Source organism: Macrobrachium nipponense, chromosome 31, assembly GCF_015104395.2.
Source record: "Macrobrachium nipponense isolate FS-2020 chromosome 31, ASM1510439v2, whole genome shotgun sequence".
NCBI lineage: Eukaryota > Metazoa > Arthropoda > Malacostraca > Decapoda > Palaemonidae > Macrobrachium > Macrobrachium nipponense.
The window spans coordinates 23,019,832-23,047,676 of record NC_061093.1 but is presented as its reverse complement, the minus strand read 5'-3'; the positions used below and the strand labels follow the sequence as shown (position 1 = coordinate 23,047,676).

General features: G+C 37.9%; 2 protein-coding genes across 4 annotated transcripts in view; both read right to left on the bottom strand.

The window, feature by feature from the left end:
• Positions 1 to 27,845, bottom strand: part of LOC135206691 (bestrophin-4-like) — a 514,714-nt gene that overhangs the window by 165,506 nt on the left and 321,363 nt on the right. Inside the window, exon 1 of one of the 3 annotated variants that reach the window (XM_064238110.1) lies at positions 27,489 to 27,694. The exons of the other annotated variants lie outside the window; for them this stretch is intronic. Within the exon in view, the coding sequence (XP_064094180.1) occupies positions 27,489 to 27,535 (47 nt within the window). The 5' untranslated portion in view covers positions 27,536 to 27,694. Of the gene's footprint in view, positions 1 to 27,488; positions 27,695 to 27,845 lie in introns of those variants that run through there. 3 annotated transcript variants of the gene reach the window in all.
• On the bottom strand, positions 710 to 27,845 carry LOC135206693 (uncharacterized). The gene is made up of 2 exons (XM_064238114.1): positions 27,701 to 27,845; positions 710 to 2,117 (listed from the first exon to the last, which is right to left on the bottom strand). The coding sequence occupies exons 1-2, from the start codon at positions 27,713 to 27,715 to the stop codon at positions 1,554 to 1,556; spliced, it is 579 nt and encodes a 192-aa protein (XP_064094184.1). The 5' UTR covers positions 27,716 to 27,845; the 3' UTR covers positions 710 to 1,553.

Below are 27,845 nucleotides of genomic sequence, written 5' to 3'. Positions count from 1 at the left end.
AGGCAATAAAAGAAGTACGAGTCGCCAGCGTATGCCTGCCTTTGACTGCAATTTGTATATGTGTATCGAATCTGCCAGATTTGTGTGACACACACACACATATATACATATATATATATATATATTATATATATATATATATATATATATATATATATACGTATGGTATGGTATTTATATGTATGTATGTATGTGTATAGTATATGTGCATATTTTATATTTATATGTATATATATATATAATATATATATATATATAATATATATATTTGTACGTATATATTACATATATATAATATATCTATATATATATAAAAAAAAATATGATATTAACAGTGAACTTGTTGTCTTTTGACTTACAGTGATAAGAAATTGACAATTAAGATATCCATACTCATATCCAAAACTCATAAGCTGATCTACCGGCGATCCATCAAAGCATCCTACTTTGGATGAGAGTGAAAATGATTTGTTTGTCCACGTTAATACATCCCACTTACTACAGGCAACCTCTGCATGGCTCTCAAACAGTGACTGCACAAAGAGAAGGCACTTAGGTTGATGGGAGGTGTATTCCATCACTCAGACTGATTGCGTCCTCATTTGTCTTTGTTGGATCTTGTGGCATCACTAGATTCACTGATTAGATGACGGTGCTGAAGGTGTTTTATATATATATATATATACTATATATATATATATACTATATATATATATATAATTATATCTACTCATTCATTTATGCATTTATATAAATATATATTATGTATATAATATATATCAGTTCAATAAGAATTTCCTCAATCTGTTAAACTTAATTTTAAATTGGACTGTTACTGTTCCCATTTAGAAGTGTAAAGACTTAATTACCAAGAAATAATTATGGCCCATCTTTTACAAACACACTTGGATACGGTCATCATATCATTATGGCAACAAGAATAATTCTATTCATGACATCAGGAAACTGACGAAAGAGGTGAATCTGTTTGTCAGTGATTCAGTCCGAAAATGTCATTGGTAAATAAATGAAGTTTTAGATGCTCAAAAACTATTACTGTCAAGCATCAAGTGATCTCAAGCACATTCAGTCTACTAAGAGAGATCTTATTCAAGCAGAAATGTTAGATGAATTCAAGAATACTTTTAAAAATCAAAGTGGAGCAGAGAACACCTAGATCATCCCAGTAAATCTTTAAAATAATTATCCATTTCGTAATGAGAGAATGGGAGAGAGTGCTTGGGGGAGCAAGAAACATTTCTTCTACAAGTGTTCCTATGGCTGTGCCGTCATGAATACATCATTCTTTCTGTAGTTTATACAACTGTAGCTTATATGAGAGGTTTTTTGCCTATTGTTATTATTACTAGGTGGTCACTTGTTACAGCTCTTCCTATGTATTTTGTTATGAATAGTTCTCACTTCCAGGAACAGACAGACAATATAACAGACGAGCAAAAAAGACAACTTTGACTTCTATCCCACGTATTCTTAGCAACCTAAGAGAACCCAAATACACTTTTATCTATTGGCGAACGTAGAGCGTCGAAGCCTTAGAATCCGACAGGTCTGAAACTTGAGAGGTAAGCAGCGCTTCTAGCGTCGCCTCCTAGGATATCCAACTCCCCTCCGAAGGGACTAAGATCCTCTAGAGCCAGGAGGGCTTCGTAGTCGTACGACTCGACATCCTCAACGGGCTCCACGGCGGTGGCTGCGCTGGACCCGATGATGGCCGTCGCAGTCTGGGGAAAGCTGAACGCCTCGGCGAAGGGCCCCGCGACATCTCTGCCGGTCACCCGGCTGACTTCGACGACGGTGGCCTGTTCTTCCGCCGTTGCCGAAGGACCGGACGGAGGAGCAGCGGTGGTGAACTGGTGTCTGAAGACGGCAGCGTCGACATACTTCGGTCTCTGGGGCTTCGGCGTTTCAGTAGTGGTGGTGGTGGTGGTTGGGTAACTGACCTTCACCCCTTCCTGCTTCCCTTGCGCTTTGTTCGTGAGGTGCTGCTTGATCGGAATCTCGAGGGCCAGCTTGTCTTTGGGAGAGAGACTGGCCTTCGAAGGAACGGCTGCCGCGTTTGTCGTGGACAAAAGAGCGAATCCTACGCACACCAACACCTGCAATGCAAACGAAATTTAACTTGAAAATTCAAGAGAAATCCATCATTAATAATAGATTTGCATGGAGCAATGCGAAGTAGAAATAGTATAGTGAGAACAAAGAGAGGAGGTCAGTTTAAGAGGTCGAGGTATGTGAGTGATATCCACTTGTTAAGACGTAAGAATAAGATAAAAATCACTGTTATCTGGACAGACTAAACTATTTGTTGAAAAACGAAAACATTAAAATTCTGTCACTGTGAGGGCACAGGAAAGTGTATATTCGTACCATATGTATCGTATATATATCCATGCATATATTTCCTCTTAAATCTAGTTTGGCACGGACCATTGAAACTGTACTTAACATAAAACAGTAAAGCCTGAGAATTATAATCGTTAAACAACGTAACCAGGGTAAAAATACAAATTTATCAAAGAAATTTAAAGATGAAATAATACGTGACATCGTTATGAATTGGCTTTTCCTGATAAAGGTTATTTTCAATGGCAATTAATCTGCTATTGATGAGACATTATCAGCAAGCAATTTTGCGTTCTGCAGAGGTTATGGGTTAATCATTTGAACTCTCTCTATCTCTCTCTCTCTCTCTCTCTCTCTCTCTCTCTCTCTCTCTCTCTCTCTCTCTCATACACACATATGGCAAAATTGAATCAACAAAATCTCTCACAGGCTTCTATAGAGTAAAGCGTCAAGAGACTGCTATATGTTAAAGAAGGTTAATAAAATCGTCTTTTAACATATAGCAGCCTCTTGACGCTTTACTCTATAGAAGCCTGGGAGAGATCTTGTTGATTCAATTTTCCCATTACGCGATTTTATCACAGCAAATATTTATGTGTCTTAAGAAATGGCTGTTTAAAATATATCTGACACTCCCTTTTCAAAATATGACATAATAAATCATAAAAATCGAAAGAGCATCATCAGACTTCCCACCGAAATTTTCACAGGTGTAAAAATAAGGTGACATCGAAGTAAAGTTTTTGACACGGCAAAAGACTTGTAGTCAGAGAGAGAGAGAGAGAGAGAGAGAGAGAGAGAGAGAGAGAGAGAGAGAGAAAGAGAGAGAGAGAGAGCTGTCATTAGTTTCTCTCCCGGAGCTCACAGGTAGAACAGATTACTCGCTGATTGCAGATCTCCAAATCGAATTATTCCCAATCACCAACCATTTTGTGATCCCGCCTATAAGGAAGGCAAATCACAGAGATCCCATTCGAAATCCCAGATATCAAAGCTACTTGAGTGATGCTGACCGCAGAGGGTAATGAACAACGACCTTGATGACGCGGGGAAGAGAAATTCTTGGACGAGCTCAGTAAGGTCAGACGCATGTTATGCAAGAGGAATAGGTTGTCTAGAGATCAAGGGATTATGATTTCATGAATTGATATCAATGTGACTTTCGTAATATTTCCATCTCATTTCCTCTACTTGGACAAGATCAATTATTCAGAGATGGCAGAATTATATAATCTACAAGAAGTCTTTCTAAAAATTTACCATTACTTCAACGTATCACATCCGGTTAATAAAATTGGTACTAAGTGCATGCGCCAATGACCTTCATGTTAATGACAACAGCCCTCCCAGTCCCTTTATTAAAGTCAATCGTTTCATTGCCTTTTTTTATCATTATCATTTTGAAAATTAGAAACTCCAGAGTTATCGCAATTTACTAAGAAATAAGACAGTTGTATATTTGAAGTGACTACCAATACATTACCAAGACTTCAAGTGTGTGTGTGAGAGAGAGAGAGAGAGAGAGAGAGAGAGAGAGAGAGAGAGAGAGAGATCAACGTAGTTCAAATGATTAACCCATAACCTCTGCAGAACGCAAAATTGCTTGCTGATGATGTCTCATCGTTAGTAGAATAAATTGCCATTGGAAATAACCTTTATCAGGAGAAGCCAATTCATAACGATGTCATGTATAATTTCATCTTTAAATTTCTTTGATAAATTTGTATTTTTACCCTGGTTACGTTGTTTAACGATTATAATTCTCAGGCTTTACTGTCTTATGTTAAGTACAGTTTCAATGGCCCGTGCCAAATTAGAATACAACTTTTCTATATAATTAGAAATCATTGTAATTCCTCCACCACGAACCTCAGTAAAAACTGTATTCGATCATGCATCTGGTTAATTAAAAGAAATGTACTTTCCATGATTATTTCAAGAGAAGAGCCATGAAATCTTCACTGATTACTGGTGTCTCACGATTGCAATTTCCCTCCCCGACGATCAAATAACTGGAAGAGGCTTTCATAACAGCTGACACTAGCTCAATGCCTTCAAGTACAAGTTCTTCTACACGTATTCCGAGCAACCTTATATTTATTTATTACTAAACTCCTGGCTTTTGCATATGGCGATTTTCCATTCACGATGTCTCCTGTGATGTCGAGTTTGACAAATGAATAGGGCCGTGGTAGCTAAATTGTTTTCGCCTGGAATTGTCATTTTGGAGTCCCAGGTCCAACAAGCCCCGCTCATGGTTTGGTTAGATTTCGCTGGCAAAATGACCTTGCTGTTTCTGTGAGCCAAAGATGAGGCTGTTAGGGGAGTACCAGGGACTTAGATACTGAGTCATTAGTAGCCACTGCCTCGTTCTCCCGGGTCTTATCTTGGGTGGGAAAGGGGCTTGGGTGTTGATCATTCATGTAAATACGTATGTGTATATATAATATATATATATATATATATATATATATATATATATATAAATATATGTATATAGATTTATATATATATATATATATATATATATATATATATATATATATATATATATATATATATTCGTCCTCTAGGATATAAAGTGACATTGCTATTGCCTTTCTCTTGCCTCTGCAGTTCATGAGCGACCTTTAAAACCCTTAAAAACCAATACTTAAAGGAATATTTCAGTGTATTTTTCAGCAACGGAATTTAAACGCAATTAAAAGCAGTACACTGACACAGAGGCTATGGCGCAGCCAAAGCTCTGAGAAATTTCCATCTTTTCATATAAGGGAAACAGATCAGAGGCAATAGCTTCTCGTTATCATGAAACATATGCAAAAACTGTTTCTCTCATCAGAAGCTTACTAAGAAGGTTACATATCTTCATAACAGTTTTTCAAACAAGACTCACTTATGTCTGTACCATCACCAGGCTCATACAGAGCAGCTACAAGTTGTGATCAACAAGAACTAATAATTCAATCAAAAGAATGAATAGAGTTAACAAGGACTGGCCCTTTAACTCGTTTACTGAGTGAAGAAGGGTACTCAGTGGTCTTATATACACCATGTTTTCTAATATCGGCAATCTTCAAAATTAATATCTGGCCGATTGCCTCCCAAATCGGAAGGAAAATATTTTAATGTAAGAACTTCAAAATATAAGGGTTCGTCTTAACGTGGTTTCGTCCTATGGCTGCCTTGTCTTAAAGGGTTATGTCCTAGGAGACGTTTCTACTGGGTGTACTTTCTTTCTTTTTTTTTCCTAAGGGGTTCCTTTTTTTTCACTCACGAAGAGGAGATGAATGGAGTTCGTTGACAGTCATGACAATATTGTCGACGACCATCTGAATGGTAAGAATATGCTCAAGAAATACTCTGTTACTACATACAGACTTACCATAGGACTCTCATCTTTCAGCACCTGCTTGTCCCCCGACTGGAGTGCTTCATTGAAATTCGTGTTCACTCGGTTCCATGTTATGAATGAAAAAAAGTTCTGATACTCTGTAGCCATGGGTTTGCGTGGATTTCGTCAGTAAAATCACATTGCGAAATGCAGATTAGTGACGTGAAAACATTACATTAACCACCAGTTTAATGTCACAAATATCACTTATGAATGTACATTACCATTACTGATATCGAAGATAACAGTAATCATGTTCCTCTGCTTGCACCTACAAGAGTACACGCGTCCACGAACGCACGAAGGCGTGACTGCAATGCTCTAGTCTGGAACCCGTAAAAAAAAATAAAAAATGAAAAAGGTTCTCCGTCTCTTTGTTTTGGTTCCTGTTTTGTTGCATCTTACATGTTGCCCTTGTTTTATTTCTTAGAGTAACTTTGCTTCGGAGGAAAAGGATCTGACTTTAGGCATTAATCCGGTATCCAGACGGGAATCAAAGTATTATATACACCCATTTGTATATTGCGTGGTCGACAGTTATAATGATAAACGATATTGAGCGTCTACCATGTTTAGTACTAGCTTCTCGTAGGTGGATACATACCGGGTTAATACCTAACTTTAACGGGCATAGCTATATTGCGTGTGTAGCTTGATACAACAGCTGAGTCTAATTCCATTGCAATTAAGCTTACAAAAATTACCTGCATATACAGTTTTTCAGAAAGAATCTCCTTTACTTTCAGAGGGTGGCCATAGAGAAAAAACAAAAGAGCAGTCACTGTCACATGCCGCTTCTAGCTGTTGAATCAAGGATGACTACTTCATTTAGAATCTTCCTATGGTATGCACCCACACATCAGTTTCCCCAGTAACGCGTCCATTGCCATCACAGAACCAGTGAAATTATATCCCATCCTACGAATTGCAAATAGGGAAGTAACTTTTAAGTATTTCTAGATGTCGTTCAGTAATCTGCCAAGTTTCAGAATCTAGAATGTTACCCTTGAGTTCCATTAATATATGATATATATAGATATATATATATATATATATAAGACAAAATATATATATATACATATATACTTTTACATTGGCTGACCAACACGGCGCTGCCCGGGAAAACTGGACGACAGTCGATCATTTACATTAGAAAGGAATTTACACATGGTATATCTACATTAACCTGGTCATTTAGAGCAAAGATTCTAGAAAGTATTATCAATCACAGGAAAGGAAAGCATTTTCAATGATTGTACAGATACTTTACGCGACAAAAGAATTCAAACAAAGGAGAAGTAAGAAAATTTTCTAAGCGTGGCCACAAGTATAGGATGCGAAGTAGTATTATACAGACTTTTTGTAAATACTGAAAAAAGAAAGTTGAATGTTAAATAATGGAAAAAAAAAACGTTAAAAAATGGAAAAAACTAATATTTTTTTCAAATTAACACATAATCTACTGGTAAATAGTGAACAATTACAAAATAACTTGAATGCAGCGTCTAATATTCTGTGTTGCTGGAAAAATATATATTCAACGAAATTACAAATAATTTTTTGCAATAATGTACTTAAAAGTAACTACGTAGAGACGAAAGAAGATACTTTACTTCTTAAATTACTTTAAAAAATGATAACGAAATCACATCGGACTAAAATTGCTTTTTTTTCGCGCCTGTAATACTTAAAGACGGCATTTAAACTCCCGCCAATCAAGACCTCCGTTATACTGAATCCAAAGCGCGATTTAAATGCCCTGTTGGGGTTCACGCATATGAATGGAGGGGAGGGGGTGATTTAAACCATTCGTTCGCGGGGAGGAATTTAAAGGTATTCATTCAAACTGAACTGAGGTATTTGATTCAACGAAGTTTAAATGTCTCCCCCCCCCCCCCCCCCCCCCCCCCTTTTTAAAGCTAGAGGTGATGTTGTCATTTGGTATTAAGTGATGATATTTTACTGAAACGCACTTTTAAGAATCTCTTTAATATCTTAATGAGATTTTATAGTTTAAAGTAGTTTTTAAACTTATGTGGAGTTAATGTTGGTTAAAATATCTGATGAAATGGTAACATATGTGAGATATTTCATGTTTAATGTAAGTGTCTCCTGGTGTGAATCAGTTAGATTATAAGAAAAGTAATATCAAAGATTTCTCTCTCTCTCTCTCTCTCTCTCTCTCTCTCTCTCTCTCTCTCGTGCGCCAAGGAGTACTACTCAGATGGGTTTCAGAATCATGATTTATTTCTATTTAAATTTGAACCTCACCCAAGGTAACAGGGTGTTTAGAATAGCGAGAAAGCATAAAGTAGTTAATAAGCAAATCAAACTGAGCTTTAAAAAAGCCTGTTAAGAAGGTATTTCTCCTTACTATCATAGGTTCAGCGAGGGGACAGATGGGCACTGATGCTCTGTGGGCTGTATGGAATCACACAAGATGATTGTTTTTTATGATAAGACTGAGGCTAAGCTATGGCCCATGTACACAAGGTATTTGCTCTGCAGGGGAAAATAAAGGAAGATAAAGAAACATTGAATCAGAGGAAGTAACCTTAAGTGGTAAACTGTGACAGGAAGGGAAAGTTACAGATATACAGTGTGATTTCACCCTTGAGGATACTAGGGGACCAACCGCCGATAACAGATTTCGAAGAAACAGAAGAAATTTAATATTCAAAACAGTATTTTCCTGGAAACTCCATCGACTCATGATTCAAAGCATATATATATATATGTATATATATATATATATGTATATATATATACATATATATAGTATAATATATATATATATATATATATATATATATATATATACATACAAACATGCACATATATATAAATAAAGGTTTTGTACATAGCATCACGTTTAATATACTTCGTGATCAAGTTATTCATATATATATATATATATATATATATATATTATATATATATATATATGTGTGTGTGTGTGTGTGTGCGTGTGTGTGTATAATATTAATAAATGTGCTTTTATGCTCCTTCTAACCTGTATTTATTAAGTCTATGGGTAGCAACTCAGTTTACGGGGGAGGGGGAGAGAAGGGGAAGGGGAAATGGGAAGGGGAGGGAAGAGTGGAAGGGGGAGGGAGAGTGAGAGGGAAGGGAATTGGAGAGTGGGAGGGAGGGGAGTAGGAGGAAGAGTGATAAGGAGGGGGAGTGATAGGGGAGGGGAGGGGAAGGAAGCCCAAGAGCCTCCAGAAATCCCAATATATATATATATATATATATATATAGATATATATATATATATATATATATATATATATATATATATATATATATATATATATATATATATATATATATATATATATATATATATATATATATATATATATAAGCAGGGGAATTAAAAGCATTTTTCGATATTTGATTAAAACAAATACCACCTTTATTCCTTCGCCTTCCTAAATGGTTTTAAGAGACAGCACAAGAAGAGTCTCTCTCTCTCTCTCTCTCTCTCTCTCTCTCTCTCTCTCTCTTTTATAATAACAACACTGAACAGATATAACATTGAGGGTACCCTATGAACCAACCTCCTGAAACCAGAATCAAGCAGACTCCGGTAAAATCTGGATATGACCAGACAAGCCACAGTCGTCCAAAAATAAAAGGGAAACTAGTTTTTGTCGGCTTGTGCTCAGGTCCGACTTTTACTCACTAAAACGCCTCCTTGTTCGCGAGGTTTTGATCGACAGCAGACATATGTTGTTGCGGCCAAGGGTTGCGGTGAGTCCTCGCGGCCTTGACCATGAGGAGTTTGGTTGGCTTTAACAACCGCGGCGGCTTGGTTTATCGAACTGACATTTTCTTTCTGGGTGTGTATTTGAGGATGATTAATCGCTCTCTTTTTCCCTTCTCGATGAGAATAGTCCCCCTCTTTCCATTTTGTATGAGAATATCTGCTCTCTTTCCACCTATGGATGATAATAGTCGCTCTCTTTCTACTTCTGGATGAGAATAGTTGCACTTTTTTCCACTTCTGAATGAGATTAGTTGCCATCTTTCCACTTCTACATGAGAATAGTTGCCCTCTTTCCACTTCTGGATGAGAATATCTGCTCTCTTTCCACTTCTGGATGAGAATATCTGCTCTCTTTCCACTTCTGGATGAGAATATCTGCTCTCTTTCCACTTCTGGATGAGAAAAGTAGCCCTTTTTCCACTTCTAGATGAAAATGTTCCCCCTCTTTCCACTTCTGGATGAGAATAGTCGCACTCTTTCTACTTCTGGATGAGAATATCTACTCTCTTTCCACTTCTGGATGAGAATAGTCGCTCTCCTTCCACTTCTGGATGAGAATAGTCGCTCTCTTTCCACTTCTGGATGAGAATATCTTCTATCTTTCCACTTCTGGATGAGAACAGTCGCTCTCTTTCCACTTCTGGATGAGAATATCTTCTATCTTTCCACTTCTGGATGAGAATAGTCGCTCTCTTTCCACTTCTGGATGAGAATAGTCGCTTTGTTTCTACTTCAGGATGAGAATATCTTCTCTTTTTCCACTTCTGGATGGATAGTCGCTCTCTGTCCCACTTTTCTGGATGGATGTCGCTCTCTTTCTACTCAGGATGAGAATTCTTCTCTTTTTTCCATTCTGGATGAGAAAATAGTCGCTCTCTTTTCCAACTTTTTGGATGAGAATATCTTCTCTTTTTCACTTCTGGATGAGAATAGTCGCTCTCTTTCCCACTTCTGGATGAGAATAGTCGCTCTCTTTTCTTACTTCAGGATGAGAATTCTTCTTTTTCCACTTCTTGGTGGAGAATATCTTCTCTTTATCCACTTTCTTGGATGAGATAGTCGCTCTCTTTCCATTCTGGTGAGATAGTCACTCATTCTTTCTACTTCAGGATGGAATATCTTCTCTTTTTCCACTTTAGGATGAGATATTCGCTCTCTTTCCACTTCTGGGATTGAGATATCTTTTTCTTTACTACTTTGGATGAGAATGTCGCTCTCTTTCCACTCTGGATGAGAAATAGTCGCTCTCTTATCCACTCTGGATTGGAATAGTCGCTCTTCTTTCTACTTCGGGATGAGAATATTCTCCTTTTCCACTTCTGGATGAGAATGTCGCTCTCTTTCCACTTCTGGATGAGAATAATCGCTCTCTTTCTACTCAGGATGAGATATCTTTCTTCTTTCCCACTTCTGTATGAGAATATCTTCTCTTTTCCACTTCTGGATGAGAATAGTGCTCTCTTTTCTACTTCTGGATGGAGAAGTTCGCCCTTCCACTTCTGGTGAGGAATTAGTCGCTCTCTTTCTACTCAGGATGGAATACTTCTCTTTTTCCTCTTCTGGATGAGAATAGTCGCTCTTTTTCCACTTCTGGATGAGAATATTCTTCTCTTTTTCCTCTGGGATTGAGAATGTCGCTCTCTTTCCACTTCTGGATGAGAATAGTCGCTCTCTTTCCATTCTGGATGGAATAATCGCTTTCTTTCTACTTCAGGATGAGAATATCTTCTCTTTTTCCACTTCTGGATGAGAATATCTTCTCTTTTTCCACTTCTGGATGAGAATAGTCGCTCTCTATCCACTTCTGGATGAGAATATTCGCTCTTTTTCCACTTCTGGATGAGAATAGTCGCTCTCTTTCTACTTCAGGATGAGAATATCTTCTCTTTTTCCACTTCTGGATGAGAATAGTCGCTCACTTTCCACTTCTGGATGAGAATAGTCGCTCTCTTTCCACTTCTGGATGAGAATAGTCGCTCTCTTTCCACTTCTGGATGAGAATATCTTCTCTTTTTCCACTTCTGGATGAGAATAGTCGCTCTCTTTCTACTTCAGGATGAGAATATCTTCTCTTTTTCCACTTCTTGATGAGAATAGTCGCTCTCTTTCCACTTCTGGATGAGAATATCTTCTCTAATTCCACTTCTGGATGAGAATAGTCGCTCTCTTTCCACTTCTGGATGAGAATATCTCTTTTTCCACTTGTGGATGAGAATGGTCGCTCTCTTTCCACTTCTGGATGAGAATAGTCACTCTCTTTCCACTTCTGGATGAGAATAATCGCTCTCTTTCTACTTCAGGATGAGAATATCTTCTCTTTTTCCGAAGTCGCCCTTTTTCCACTTCTGGATGAGAATAGTCGCTCTCTTTCTACTACAGGATGAGAATATCTTCTCTTTTTCCACTTCTGGATGAGAATAGTCGCTCTCTTTCCACTTCTGGATGAGAATATCTTCTCTTTTTCCACTTCTGGATGAGAATAGTCGCTCTCTTTCCACTTCTGGATGAGAATAATCGCTCTCTTTCCACTTCTGGATGAGAATAATCGCTCTCTTTCTACTTCAGGATGAGAATATCTTCTCTTTTTCCACTTCTGGATGAGAATATCTTCTCTTTTTCCACTTCTGGATGAGAATAGTCGCTCTCTTTCCACTTCTGGATGAGAATAGTCGCTCTCTTTCCACTTCTGGATGAGAATAGTCACTCTCTTTCTATTTCAGGATGAGAATATCTTCTCTTTTTCCACTTCTGGATGAGAATAGTCGCTCTCTTTCCACTTCTGGATGAGAATATCTTCTCTTTTTCCACTTCTGGATGAGAATAGTCGCTCTCTTTCCACTTCTGGATGAGAATAGTCGCTCTCTTTCCACTTCTGGATGAGAATAGTCGCTCTCTTTCTACTTCAGGATGAGAATATCTTCTCTTTTTCCACTTCTGGATGAGAATAGTCGCTCTCTTTCCACTTCTGGATGAGAATAGTCGCTCTCTTTCCACTTCTGGATGAGAATAGTCACTCTCTTTCCACTTCTGGATGAGAATAGTCGCTCTCTTTCTACTTCAGAATAGGATTATCTTTACTCTGGATTTGAGATTTCCACGTTCGCTCCCCCTCTTTACTTTACTTCAGGATGAATTCTTATCTTTTTCCACTTCGAATGAGAATAGTCGGCCCCTTTCCACTTGGCTGGATGAGGAATAGTGGCTCTCCTTCCACTTCTGGATGAGAATAGTCATTCTCTTTCTACTTCTGGATGAGAATAGTCATTCTCTTTCTACTTCTGGATGAGAATATCTTCTCTTTTTCCACTTCTGGATGAGAATATTTGCTCTCTTTCCACTTCTGGATGAGAATACTCGCCATTTTTCCACTTCTGGATGATAATAGTCGCTCTCCTTCCACTTCTGGATGAGAATATTTGCTGTCTTTGCACTTCTGGATGAGAATATTTGCTGTCTTTGCACTTCTGGATGAGAATATTTGCTGTCTTTGCACTTCTGGATGAGAAAAGTAGCTCTCTTCCATTTCTGGATGAGAATATTCGCTCTCTTTCCACTTCTGGATGAGAAAATCTGCTGTTTCCACTTCTGGATGAGAATAGTTGCTCTATTTCCACTTCTGGATGAGAATGAGTGCTCTGTTTGCACTTCTGGATGAGAATTATCGCTCTCGTTCCACTTCTGGATGAGAATGGTTGCTCTCTTTCCACGTCTGGGAGAGAATAGTTGTTTTCTTTCCAAGATACTCAAAGGGGAATTTGTTTTGTAAACGAAGTATCGTATCAAAATGCATTAAGGAACGCGACAGCTGTGCAAAGCAGATTCTCTAAAAAGCAATTGATTGCTAGTGCAATGATTATGAAGTTTTTATGTGTTGTTGCTCTATTCAGTTTGTACAATATATTTCAATTTGTATACGCTTCAACATATTTTCAATAAGTGGAATTTCCAGTCATGTTTACGTTTTATGTTTTTTTCTTAAGTAAATAAGGTTTTTTTTTGTGTGCTGCTATCCTTTACTATTCCTTCGCATCACTGACTCGTTTTCTTCCACTTCTGAAGAATCGGTAACCCATTTTCGTTTGTACGCTAGGTTCCTTTTTGGACCTCTTGAGCCCTGTAACCCAGTATTTGCTCTCTTTCATTCTCCCTGTAATATCACAATTTATGGGCTCTCGTCTATACCTATATGATTTCTCCTTATCTTCCTAACTTTAGCCTATCTTATCATCTGTCCTCAATTGTGTCTCCATAGCAAAAACGCCCTACAATCAACCTCTCATTGTCCGCTAACATAAACTTTAATTTTCCTTCCTAAGAGTCTGTATTCATGATAATGCTTCGTCATCCAAAGAACCTTCATACTGAATTTTCATAACTGTTTACTCTTAAACCTTATGTATACACGGTTCCTGTTTATTCAACCCCGTGCGTATGATTTTCAACCTTTTATTTATTCAGAACTTTTCTTGGTCACACTTATTCATATATACCGTTGCGAGTGAAAAGGCCCGCTGAGCTGTCTTTACCTTTTTATTCAAATGAATATCGATCTGATGTCTCCAACCATTCTTCAGTAGGACACGTGTATAAATATTTGCTTAACCAAGCAAGATATATTACCCCAGAATTCTTTTATCTCTCTCTCTCTCTCTCTCTCTCTCTCTCTCTCTCTCTCTCTCTCTCTCTCTCTCTCTCAACTCGTACACATTTTTCTTATAACTACACAAGACAAGGGAATGAAAACAGCTTTTACAATACTTCAAATACGTCATAATTACGGCATTTGGCGAAGTCTTTACATGGAGAAGCTACCTGGCTGCTTAACGGAAATTCCTGCCACTAAGGACTTCGTAATCCTTTACTGGAAAATCTTTCCCACTTACAGACGAGGTGCTCGTACTCAATCCCCTTACGCAAACCGGCTTCATCTAGTTGCTGATCAGTACAAGTATCTACTGTATATACATACATATATACATAAGCGAATACCACAGGAAAATGATTGGCAGAAATCCAAGCGCTTTCGTCTTTACTAAGACATTGTCAAGGAACGAATTTCTGCCTAACATTTCCCTGTGGTATTAGCTTATTTAATGAAGTCACGTGCATGTACTGTGATTTTTAAGCATATGTACATATATATAAATATATATATATATATATATATATATATATATATATATATATATATATATATATATATATATATATATTTCATGTGCATATATATATACATATATATAATATTATATTATATAAATATATATATATATATATATAAAGAGAGAGAGAGAGAGACGGAGAGGAAGAAGAGAGAGAGAGCGCTGGGTGGGGCAGAGAGAGAGAGAGAGAGAGAGAGAGAGAGAGAATCTTTCCTCTAACTTGGACTGGTTCCAGGGGAAAATGATGCAGTGGTTATCGCTTCCTCACCGTCGTCGTTGCACTAGGAAACAATTTCGAGAGAGGCTGGGAAGTCAGAGGGTTGCGACAGCAGAAGTAATAAGCGGTACAACCTGGCGCCTTTGTCAAGTCTCAGAGGATAACACCCAAATACCTATTGACACCCTGGGTTTTTTATGATAATACACAAGCCAGGGAGAAAATAGTTTATCACCTCCTTAACTTAGTGCATTGGCCTGTTCTATCCAAAACCTCCCTCTGGGGTTCGAATCATGCTATGGAGGGTGAATCACTTTTTCATTTTATTTTCAGTCTGAATATTCGTTTTTACTTATAAGCTTATTCAAAAGTGTATGAGGAAGCCGAGACGTTGAGACACTATTATCACTATCATGACTATCTCACACACACACACATACATACATACATACATACATACATACAATACATACATATATATATACATATATATATATAATATATATATATATACAATATATATATATATATATATATATATATATATGCGTTGTTTGTGAATAAATGTATGTATACAGTGTATGTTCACATGTACTTATTTGCTCAAAGAGGTATAAATAGATGTAGACATGCCTCTAACCACTACCGTATAATAACAAAAATACCCATTTCCTCGAAAGATACGAAACTTTGCCAATATCATATACCCAATCGCTTCCTGGTCCAAATATATCGAAGGCCACGCCCTGCTGGGTAGTGCAAGTCTCTCTCTCTCTCTCTCTCTCTCTCTCTCTCTCTCTCTCTCTCTCTCTCTCTTTTAAACCTTAAGTTAAGAGTGGGATCCAGCATTTACCTCGCGTTATACATCATGTTCCACTCCTCTCAGACGCTTCTGATTAAAAGTGAGTGCTGATAACAGACGCTTCTTATTAAAACAGAATGCTGATGCCACTATCTTGCTTTGGCCTTCTTTTGACGACATAATTCCTGTCGTCTAGACGAATTTCATTAATAAGTTATTTAAAAACTAGTCTGAGGAAAATTCATTATGGAACTCGGGGTTATGATTGCAAGACAAACACTCGTCTTGAAAAGTGGACTGACGATGGTTGGCTTTTAGAGCGAGTGTTGAGTAAAAATAAATATATAAATACATAAAGTATACAGTAAGCTGCTTCGCTTTTTATTGTTGTACACTAATTCTCACTTGATCTGCCAAGGCTTCTTCCCGAATGTATCCGGAGACAAATGGAAACACAATCTTCTTTTTATCACCTTTCCCTACGGTCGTTAGTTTTATGGCGCGACAGAAAAGCAGAAAGAAGTGGACATGACCTTGCACTTTTGTAGTTCATTCCTATTATTGCTATTTCCTCTTAATTACTGACGGGGGTTTTCCTTCAAAAAGTCACGGTAATTTTGCTGCAAGTGGATTTTAAATGCCAGAGCATGTTGTAACTGTACACGACTGGAAGAAGAAAAAATACGACCACTGCATACGACAAGGAAAATGACGAAAACAAAAAATAACTCTGCAAGAAATCCGTGACTTCCCAGACGACTTAAATGAAGAGGAGAGAGAGAGAGAGAGAGATGAGGGGGACAAAATAGTTCTGTAATAAATCCATGAGCTCCAAGACGACTTAGCAGGAGAGAGAGAGAGAGAGAGAGAGAGAGAGAGAGAGAGAGAGAGAGAGAGAGAGAGAGAGAGAGACGTGGAGGGGGAGAACTTGATGAGCGTAACGCTCCGAAAAATAAGTTATTATAACCTTTGGTGTTCGTACGTGACAAACGAGGATGACGAGGCTCAACCCAAGGATACAACACGAAAGGAATATTTCAAGTTTTTTAATGATATTTCCTTTTATACCACGCAATCAGGAACGCTAAGAAGGAAAAAATAAACCAGACTAAGAAAGGAAAAATAAACCAGACTAAGAAAGGAAAAATAAACCAGAGTCTATATAAACGACACAAGTGCGTGTAAATACCCCGATTACAAAAAGTAAAAAGGTTTTTTATTTATTTTAACCATATTTGTCGTCGAACTGGTAATGTCCTCAGGCAACGAAGTAACTTCATCTGTCAGACTTGATACGATTGCCTCTACTCAACGCGTTACCATTATTATTACTCAACAAATTTTGGTAAGGGAAATGGACCTCTTTTTTTTCTTTCTTTCTTTCTTTCTTTTTGGGGGCTTTTTTTCCGACAAGCCTCAGCAGCGCGGTAGTGTTAGCCATCAAGGTCAACCAGTAGCCCTCATACAAAAAACACAAAAAAAATGTTTTCTTAGAGACTTCGTTAAGAAATACGAGCGTTAATGACAATGATGTAAGGCTTTTATCCACGCAAGGAGTGTTATTACACAACGCATCCCAATTTATTCAATACGCACCTCTTCTGATAGATTTTATTACTTGTCTGATCGCCAATAAGTGGTCTTATAACTGCGCACCGACCGGATGAACGAATTCCCTTCGTCCAAGAATAATCTAAACCTTTTCCGACAGAACCGAGACTGTTTCTCTTTACCTGGAAACACATTTCACAACCCGATTTGCGGCCGTTTTCTTTCCAATTCATTCTTGTCATCGTCTCTTTTCAGAAATCGAGATCAAACCGTATTCCTTTGGACGCTGCTGCCTTGATCTCGTTTGAAACCTTCGAGTCGAGTGTTTCTGTCATGCAAGCAGCCAGGCGCGAAGGTCCAAAAAAAAGTCTCCCGCTTGACCATTGAGAGCAACTCTGTGATTTTTTTTTTTTTTTTTTTTTTTTTTTTGCAACGTGGCTGCTTGCCAAGATTTGTCGTCTCACTCTGCCTGCTTTTCGAGTATCTCTTGTGTTCACAGAATCCGAAACTGTCCGTTCTACTCCCTTCACCTTTCTCTGGTGCCTCCAATCTCCATCAAATCGAGAAAGCATTGCTGTGGAGCATCTCCTTTTACTTTGAAATAAAACACTAATTCTAAACTTTCTCCATAAACAACCAGAGAGATTTAATGGAATTCAATCATTTTTTTTTTCAAAACGCTAAAATCGATACCAATTTCACTTATTTTATATTGAAGATAAGACCTTGCAACTGGAATTCACTTTAATTCTCCAGTCTTTAATGACTGGCATTGTGATTCGCTTCGCTGAACTTCTAACTTTTCGTGAGCAAAAGCAATGACATCACCGCTCTTATATTATGGCTGGAACAAGACTAGAGACCATTAGACTCTCAAAACTGCACACTTGTTAAGATGGGGAACTGAAACTTAACTCACTCACAAGTAACAGGTCCATTATTATTCTTGCTTTAGCAATTTCTCATTTGTCGGTCTTTGTTTATTCCTAATAAATATACTGCTCTCTCTCTCTCTCTCTCTCCTCTCTCTCTCTCTCTCTCTCTCTCTCTCTCTCTCTCTCTCTCTTCGCTTTTGCTGCCTCTTCTTCTGCAAAGTCTATTTCAGTCACTGCTCTGTGGACCAGACAAGAAGTCCCCTTCATTGCCGAATTGAATTATTGTTTCTAGACTAATAATTTAATTCAGCAATGAAAGGGACTGAACTGAGTTATTATTATAGAAACAATAATTATTTATTGTTTCTAGAATTCCCTAAATAAGTTTTGGAGCCCGTGACAGCTTTCGCTCCTCCGGTATCCTACCATTCTTACCTTTCAGGCTGTCAAGATGGGGGTCTAATACGGCTCTCTTTATGGCTAATACGAAAATGATCATTATATTTTTTTTCTTGTTTCCTAGGTCTCAAGAGTATCAGAGTCAGGTTCATAATTTTTCAACGTACATATATTAAGAATACTTTATATATATATATATATATATATATATATATATATATATATATATATATATATATATATATATATATGTAATATATATATACAAATATATATATATATATATATATATATATATGTATATGTATATGTATATATATATATATATATATATATATATATATATATATATATATATATATATATATATATATATATATATATAGCGTGTCTGTGTGTGCGCGCGTAGGCATGATCGAGTTCAAAGGAGAACCTCTACCGAGAATGTTCTCCACAATAAGGGAACGTTTCCCAAGTACTTTGACCTTCACGGACTTCATGAGTAAACATTCCCAAAAGTCCCCTTGCCTCAGCTCTCCAGCCACCCACGACAAGTTCCCCGAGAAAGAACATCGCCATCGGCGCCAGAATATTGTGATGGACATTCCCCACAAAAAAGTGATCATTAGTCAAAGGAATGGCTACGTGGGAGTAATTCCAATCTCATTCTACTCGGTCTTCTCCCCAACCAACCCTCAGCCTTTCGTCCTGACACCGGATACTGGTGCATTTGCGGTATCTGGTGAATCATCTTCGCGCCTTCAGGGGAAGGAAAGAATGACAAAACTCGGCGTTTTCGACAGAAATTCCATTTGCCGAACTGTTCCCGTCGGGTGACGAAGGCACCCGGGATTTCCAAGGGGAAAAACATGAAATGTCCCGGGCCGAGCGCAACGAGTTTTATTTCTTTATTCAACCTCCTCGAGCGAGTGACTCTCCTTAAATAGTTTTCAGGTCATCGGCTGTCGGGAATTTTCCCTGCGCTTAGAGACTTTATTCCCAGTTGGGTATTGGTTTAGATCAGTTACAGGTAAGAATGCGGTCGATTTTTTTCCTACTTTCAGCCATCATTACTAAAATATTTTACGGGTTTTATGATTCGGGTTGTTTCTAAAACTGAATGACCCCAATAATGACATGATTCACACCAGTTCTGACGGGAATGGAAGTTGAAAATCCCTGCATATCCTGGTAATGGCAAAAAGAAAAAAAAACCGACGTGAAAGTTTTACTTATCCCTTCGATTCAAGAAAAACATAAATCTGTGATAAAATAATGTCTGTAACCTATACATTTCTGCTGTTTTTATCAAGGCCTATTTCTTCATATTCCTTATGCCTATAATTCATGGTACTGCATTTCACTGATGTAAACCTGTTCTCTTAGTTCTCTTTTATGTTATATCTTTGTGTAGATAAATGTTCTCATCTCTTGGAAAAATTCTACGAAATTCACTGGTATCATTCACCTGGACTATGCATTTTCAATAGCCACACTGACCTCTTAACTTCTCAGTTTCCCTACGTTATTTTACATATGATTACCATCACGTTTCTTTGTCATTGGGTGGGTTAGCTGTGAGCTCATTATCCTGCAAAGTGTGGGTTCGATTCCCGCCAGAGAAACGAATGCTGCTTCATCTGTTTCCCAAGCTCATTCAAGATTTTCAAAAGTAAAATTAAAATCAAACAAGAACAAAAATGCGCCGAAGAATCGAGTTTTCTGTACATCGTATAATGCTGTATGAGCCGCAGCCCATGAAACTTTCAGCCACGGCCCGGTGGTGGCCTTTCCTTTAGAGTTTCCACACACACACACACACACACACACGATCATGGCGAACTTTAACCTTGAATAAAATAAAAACTACTGAGGCTAGAGGGCTGCAATTTAGTAAGTTTGATGTTTGGAGGGTGGATCATCAACATAGTAATTTGCAGCCCTCTAGCCTTGTTAGTTTTTAAGATCTGAGGGTGGACAGAAAAAGTACGGACGGACAGACAAATAGCCATCTCAATAGTTTTCTTTTACAGATAACTAAAACTTATATATACAAATTATGAGGTAACCATGAAGTTCAGAGGGCATCGTGCCTATTAGGTGAACAAATAAATAAGTAAATAAATAAATAAATAAATAAATAAATAAACACACCAAAAAACGGGGCCTTTTGGTTAGCAATAACCTGCTGCTACTTGGAATGCGTACAAGGTAGGATGGTGAGAGGTGAGTCGGACGCTACGTATTTTCTTTATCTCTTTCTTTCTTTCTTCCTGTTCCTCTCACCGGAGGGGCCGCTCGTTATATCATTTTTGTTACGTTCCTTATTTTCTTTCTAAATTTACATATAATCTCAGGAGGATTTGGGCTTCTTTCATAAGACTGCATGCTAATAAGAGTAATGATGATAATAATAGTAATTCCATCATTGCAAAGTCCGTCAATCTCCATCTGATTTGCGTTCTATCTGTCCCTGAATTCCTTACTAAATGATGCTAAATATAAATCCGGCCTCATCATCAGAAAAACGAAGCAGACAGCTGCAGACGTAATTCCGCGGCGTGAGTTGAACCTCCAAGCAATAATTTTAGGATTTAATGAAAGGCAGTCACGTTAAGCCAAACTTACGAGCCTTTGTAAACACCGACGTAATGGAAGGCCGTATAATAATCACTTCAAATGATCGCAAATTATCACTTTAAGTCGACTCTAAAATGCCCACGTCCCCGGTCAAGATACAATCTCATCATTTTCGGCTGAATTATGGTACTTGCCGCAAGGCTTCAGGACTCCGTGAAATCCTACGCAGGAACAGATCGTGACGGAGAATAAAGAGAAAAATTGAAAAGCCAACGAGAACTGCCTTGTCATGCTCCTTACTGAGCAGCCTTCGCGGAACTGTGGAGTCGTGAATTATGTGAGGCAGGGGGTCACAGAGGCGATGGTGCGTTTGTCAACTCAACGAACAACTTCACACGCACAACATGGGAATCTATAAAACATTTGCACAGTTTAATGGCATGTAAGCCATCATGAATGACCACTTTGCTACTTTTACTAGCAAACCAGGAATCTAGAAACGCTTTCGTATAGTTTTATGACATGCAGAACTGTATTACTGCAACATGACTGAGCTTAAAATAACGCATAGAGAAAAACACGTTTTAGAAATCCTATTACTGTTAGTCTCGCTGTTACTAGGACACCGTGAACACCTGAACCAGGATCAATAGAGTATACGACCAGAACCGTTGCCTTCGACAGATAAATGGTTATGCCGTTGTACCTAACCTTGAAAGCATTCGTTCGTGTCTATCAAAACTGTTTTGGAATTTGAAGAAAATTGTTATAAGTAATCTTATTTTCTTATAATGGTTTCTGAAGAAATGTTTCAAATGTAAGTCATATGTATATATACATATATATAAAAATTATATATATATATATATAATATATAGATATATATTATATACGTATATATGTCTATAATATATATATATATAATATAGCATATATATATAATATATATATTATATATATATATATATAATATGTTTATATATATATATATATATATATATATTATATATATAGATGAGATAGGAGAGAGAGAGAGAGAGAGAGAGAGAGAGATAGAGAAGAGAGAGAGAGAGAGAGATAAGAAACTCCCTGAAAGTGCGTGGTCACTAAACAGATGACAGCAGCAATTACTTGCTTATAAATGAAGGAATGCAGTAATTACTAACTCACAAGAAATAACAAGCACGGAGACAACACAGTTATCAATGCTATGAGCATCACGAGTTCTTGGCTTATTCCAGAGAGAGAGAGAGAGAGAGAGATGGCATATTCCGGAGATAGAATCAGACAGACAGACAGGAAGAGGGACACAATCCTGAGAGAGAGAGAGAGAGAGAGAGAGAGAGAGAGAGAGAGAGAGAGAATATCCAGTACTAGAAAAAACTGTCACACTAACTTGGTAATCCCACATATCCTCCATTCCGTTTTTTATTCATTCCTGTAATTGAAACCAGCAAAAAAATGCCAAGGAAACCGAAAAGGAAACTCAGCTATGAATTAACAAAAACACAACAAAAGAAACAAAGCCTCGTTACCTTGAAAGACCGATTTATTTGTCATATTATCTGACAGGGAATTAGTCAATCTACCTAACGGATCTTTCTGGCAAAAAAAAAAAAAAAAACCGTGGGTGTGTTTCTTAACCAGGAAAACTAAAAATAGAGTTAATGAACATTGTTATCACTGTAAATTAAAGTACATATATTCGGTATACAGTTTGTATGTATCATTAGTAGCTGAATCTTGTGAGCAGAATACTACCCGTCTCTTTTCATGCCATTTGCAATATAAGTACGTAAACAACAAAACCTTCGCCGCTATACAAAAGCATCTCTCTCTCTCTCTCTCTCTCTCTCTCTCTCTCTCTCTCTCTCTCACACACACACACACACTCATACACACGTGTGTACCTAAAATACATATTACGTACTACATATACGTAATATATAAATAAAGGTTATCATAAGCCACGAAGGAAAGTTAAACACTGGAGCTACTCCAGTGTTTAACTTTCCTTCGTGGCTTATACCTTTATTTATGCATTTATCACGTTCCAAACTTTCGTGATTCAGTTATACATTTGTAATATATATATATATATATATATATATATATATATATATATATATATATATATATAATATACGTGTATATGCATACACGAATGTGTCCTTGTCTATGCCATTGCCAATGCCCATAACTTTTTCTTCAGTGGGTGCGCACTACTGCACTCCAAAGCAAGTGTTAGGTCAGCCAAACGGTTGCAGCAACCAATTTCCAAGGACCACTTATATCACCCTCCAGGTATATTTTGGGGGGACCCCCTTGCCAGACTTCACTTGATACGCCCGGCGGGCCTCATCTGTATGACGGCTTCCTTTTATAGCGTTCTTGAGTACTGTTGACAAAAACCATAGCACCCAAGGCTACCAATTTTGTGCATTTTCCGCTCCCACGCCTGAAGGCATCGAGGAAGAGAAACCACGAAGAAGCAACGCCAGGTAACGCAGAGTCGATCGATCAGTCAAAATACCATTAAGAAGAAGAGAGACACCTCCCCCCCCCCCCCCCCCCCCCCCCCCCCCCCCCCCCCCGAAGGAAGACCAGATAATTGGTGATTGCGCAGTATCGTGACTGCCTGGGTCGTTGACGCTATCCCCGAGGGAAGGAATAGGTTCGGCCTCTTCTGCAAGGGGGAGAGTATGAAAAGAATAGGGATAAACGAGGAGAAAAAGAAACGGTCCAAGAATGGAGCAATCATGTGATTACTGCGTTCCAAAGAATAGTTGTTAGAGTTTTGAATATAGAATTTAGGCCAAAGGCCAAGCACTGGCACCTATGAGGTCATTCAGCGCTGTAATGGAATTTGACAGTAATAGGTTTGAAAGGTGTAACAGGAGGAAAACCTCGTAGTTGCACTATGAATCAAGTGTTTGGAGAGAGTGGAAAGTAAGACGAAGAAAGAGAATGAAAGGAAGTACAGTAAAAGGAACGAAAGTGGTTGCAGCTAGGGGCCGAAGGGACGCTGCAAAGAACCTTAAGCAATGCCTACAGTGCACCAATGAGGTCCACTGACGACACTTTCCCCCTAAGGGGCAAAGAGTAGTTGTGGATGGGGTAGTCTGACATGTGTCACAGAAGGCCGCCTGAGAGGAGAAAAAAACAGCACTGGTCAAAGGAGAACCTTTCGAAATGAATCAAATGACCATTAAGATCCAAATAGCAGAGGAAACACAACCAATATGAGACCAATAATTATCAGTTTATGGGGCAGGAAAACAATATAAACTGAGGGAGAAAGTTACGTCGACTTTGTCTAATGAATTAAATACTGCTCCAGTTCATCTTGCTGGGTTTGAATTCAAATTCTAATAAAAATAAACCTTTGAAATAAAATAATGACATAAGAGTACAACAGTTTTATGGATATGATTTTATGCACGGTACAAACATGCATGGGTGTGTGTTTATTTATCTGCGCGTGCATGTACTAATGTTATAAATAAACCTGGACTGAACAGATCAGTTCAGACGTACGAAATAAATCTGGACATCCTTTGTATCATTCGTATAATCCTCGCATGAAATTATAAATGGAAATAACTAAAAATAGAGAAAACAAACTGCGAGTTACTGCTGAACGTGATTCCACGAGTGCCACGGTGTCACTGATTATCAAAATTGACAAAATTCCTGCGTGTGTTTTTTGAGAGCTGGTTTCCTTGGTTTCATTGTGAGATCACAGAATAATTTATATTGTCCTAAATATTCCTTATCTCAGAAAGCCGCTGTATCGATGTTCCAAGTAATAAAACGCCACGGTCTTTACGTTTAACTTATGGTGACCCGGCGTTTCCTTTTCTCTCTTAAATTAAACCAGCTATGTACGGGAACGGGCTCTTGTTCCTAAAACACCCATTAAATCGCAAGCCAAACTATACTCTGTTTTTTTCCATCTGTCCAGCCGCTTGCGTCCGGGGCTTTAGATAGTCACATTCAGCTTACATTCAACAATAATAACAATATCCTATTTCGAATATTAACGGTGCAATTCGCATACAGTAAATTATTAAAACGCTTTCCACTTGCAAGTGCACACCCAAATATCCTTTTATTTACCTAAAATTTACACATAGCGTAAGTATTTAAAGCCCGGGAAGCAGTGTTACCATGTGAAAACACCACAGGCGGGTGGACAGATGAAAAAAAAAACAGAGTTTAGTCACAGTCTTTCTGCGACAACTGAATATGAAATGAGTAACAATAATAAAAATAAACATCCCTTATCATACCGATCTCTTCCTGCCTTGCGGAAATCATCAAATGAAAAAATTATACCAGGAACCATTTTCCACGCCAAAAATAACAAAAGCGTGGCAGCAATAAATCTGGTGGTTGCAAACTTCAGAAATTTGACTCCTTTTCCCGCCCCACGTACGGGTGTGGTGTCCTGTGGTCAGGCAGGACGAGGAACTAGACAGCGATCAAGTCTGCGTTTACCCGTATACTAGGTCTTCCAGGCAGGAACTCAGAGCGGCCGTGAAGGTTAATTTGTGCTCAAATAAAAGTCTCAAGGGTAACGCGTGGTTCTGCCGGGTCCGAACGCCAGCAGGTACTGGAGGAGACTTCAACGAAGTTCAGATAGTAATCTTCGTAAGAACGTGTCGCAGTATGAAAATGAGTGCAATATATTATATTATATTATATTTATATTATATTATATTATATTATATTATATGGTGTGTGTGTGTGTGTTCTTGAAGGTATTCGTTACCACTCAGAACAAACGCTTGGAAAATAAACCTGATCTGCTCTTTGAAAAATTCTGCTTTAAATCATCCTGAGTTTGCTTTTACCTGTCTAAATCCAAGAATATTCTGACTATATTGACAATAACAAACGCAAGACCAAAATATTTAATCTATAATTCAAATGACGGGGTATGGATAAGGAAGGAATGTGAGATTTAGGCCAAGACCGAGCACAGGGAGGAACCCTAGCAGTTGTACTTCGAAAGGATTGTTGGGAAAAGGTACAAAGTAAGATGGAAGAAAGAGAATATGAACGGAGGAACAGTAAAAGGAATAAAAGCGGTTGCAGCTAGGGGCCGAAGGGGCGCTGCAAAGAACCTTAAGTAATGTCTACAGTGCTCCTATGGGTCACATTGTTATGCACCCCCAAACAACGTACGAGGACGCGTACCCAAACAAACTACAAAGGAAGGTTCCCAGAGAGCAACTTTGGTTGGGCAACTTTCAGCCAAATCAAATAAGGAACACAGTCACACGTCTCTTTAAAAGACGTGGGGTGACATAATCCCTCTCTCGGTGAATTCATGGCCTTTTATAAGAGACAAAAATAGAAAGACTCCAGCGCAAGTGGGCGAACTGGATCAAGTTCATTGTCTGAAAATTGCTGATATCACATAAGTGGACCGCCCTAATTCCTTCTCTCGACTTGTCTACCAAGAACATTTTTTCACGTCTCGAAACATCAAGGGAAAAAATACTTTCCTAACAACGAAACAAAAACATAATTCCCAATTAAGCAATAATAAAAGTAAGTTAACGAAAGATTTAGTGTTGAAAGAGTTACGGGGAGATTTCCAGTCAAGAAAGACCTGCGAGAAGACTGGCAGTGATGAAAGACTTACGGAAGATCTGCAATACGAAAAGACTTACGAGAAGATTTATACTAATAAAAGACTCACGTGAAAGATACGACATAAAACTGAATGCAGCCTTTCCCATCAGCCTTTAATACCAAAGTCTATCTAAACAAACAAAAGGGCGCGTAGCTTTTTTTATTTTCTCGCAAAGAATTAGATCACAGAAAGTGACGTGTAATGACAAAGTAGAAAAAAACAGAGAGAGAGAGAGAGAGAGAGAGAGAGAGAGAGAGAGAGAGAGAGAGAGAGAGAGAGAGAATTTTCCATTTGAACAAAGCGGATATCGTTACATTTTCGCTGCAAATAAAAAGGTCAAAATGCAATCTAGAGTTACCGAACCAGTTAAGTGAACACAGTTGATAATTGATAAGTTAAAAAAGCGAAACTAAGAGGTAAGTTGAAGATGTGCTTTCAATTTGCGCGAACTGGTTTTGTGGATGTGTTTGTGAACAGTAATGTCAGCGAGTGTAAAACTAACACTTTGGAAAACAACGTTTTGTATTTTCTGTAAGTGTAAGGAGTTTATATCTATCTATTTATCTATCTATCTATCTATATATATATATATATATATATATATATATATATATATATAATATATATATATATATATTATACACACACATATATATATATATATATATATATATATATATATATATATATATTATTATAATGCAACAAATACAGAGCGGTACCAATACCTGAACTCGACAAACTTCAGCAGCCAGAACTCGCGCGCACTTTTCATAAGAGAGCAGCCTAATCCAATTTAACAACAATAATTAAAAAAAAAAGCGAAACAATTCACAAGCGTACGCAGGGCCAAGTATAACATTCACTGGGCATTTCACAAACTTTCTACGCCACTTGACTAAACAATCGATAAATAAATGCTCTTCCCACTGTAACTCACTTCCAGAAACTTCATCTTCGCTGATGCTGATAGCAGAACTTGGTGAAGTTAAATGAAGTCGATCCCAGGCATACGTGAACCCAGCAGCGCCGAGGGGTGCCAGAAAGCTTCGCTCGCCGACTGCAGCTACGGAATTTTTCGGAAC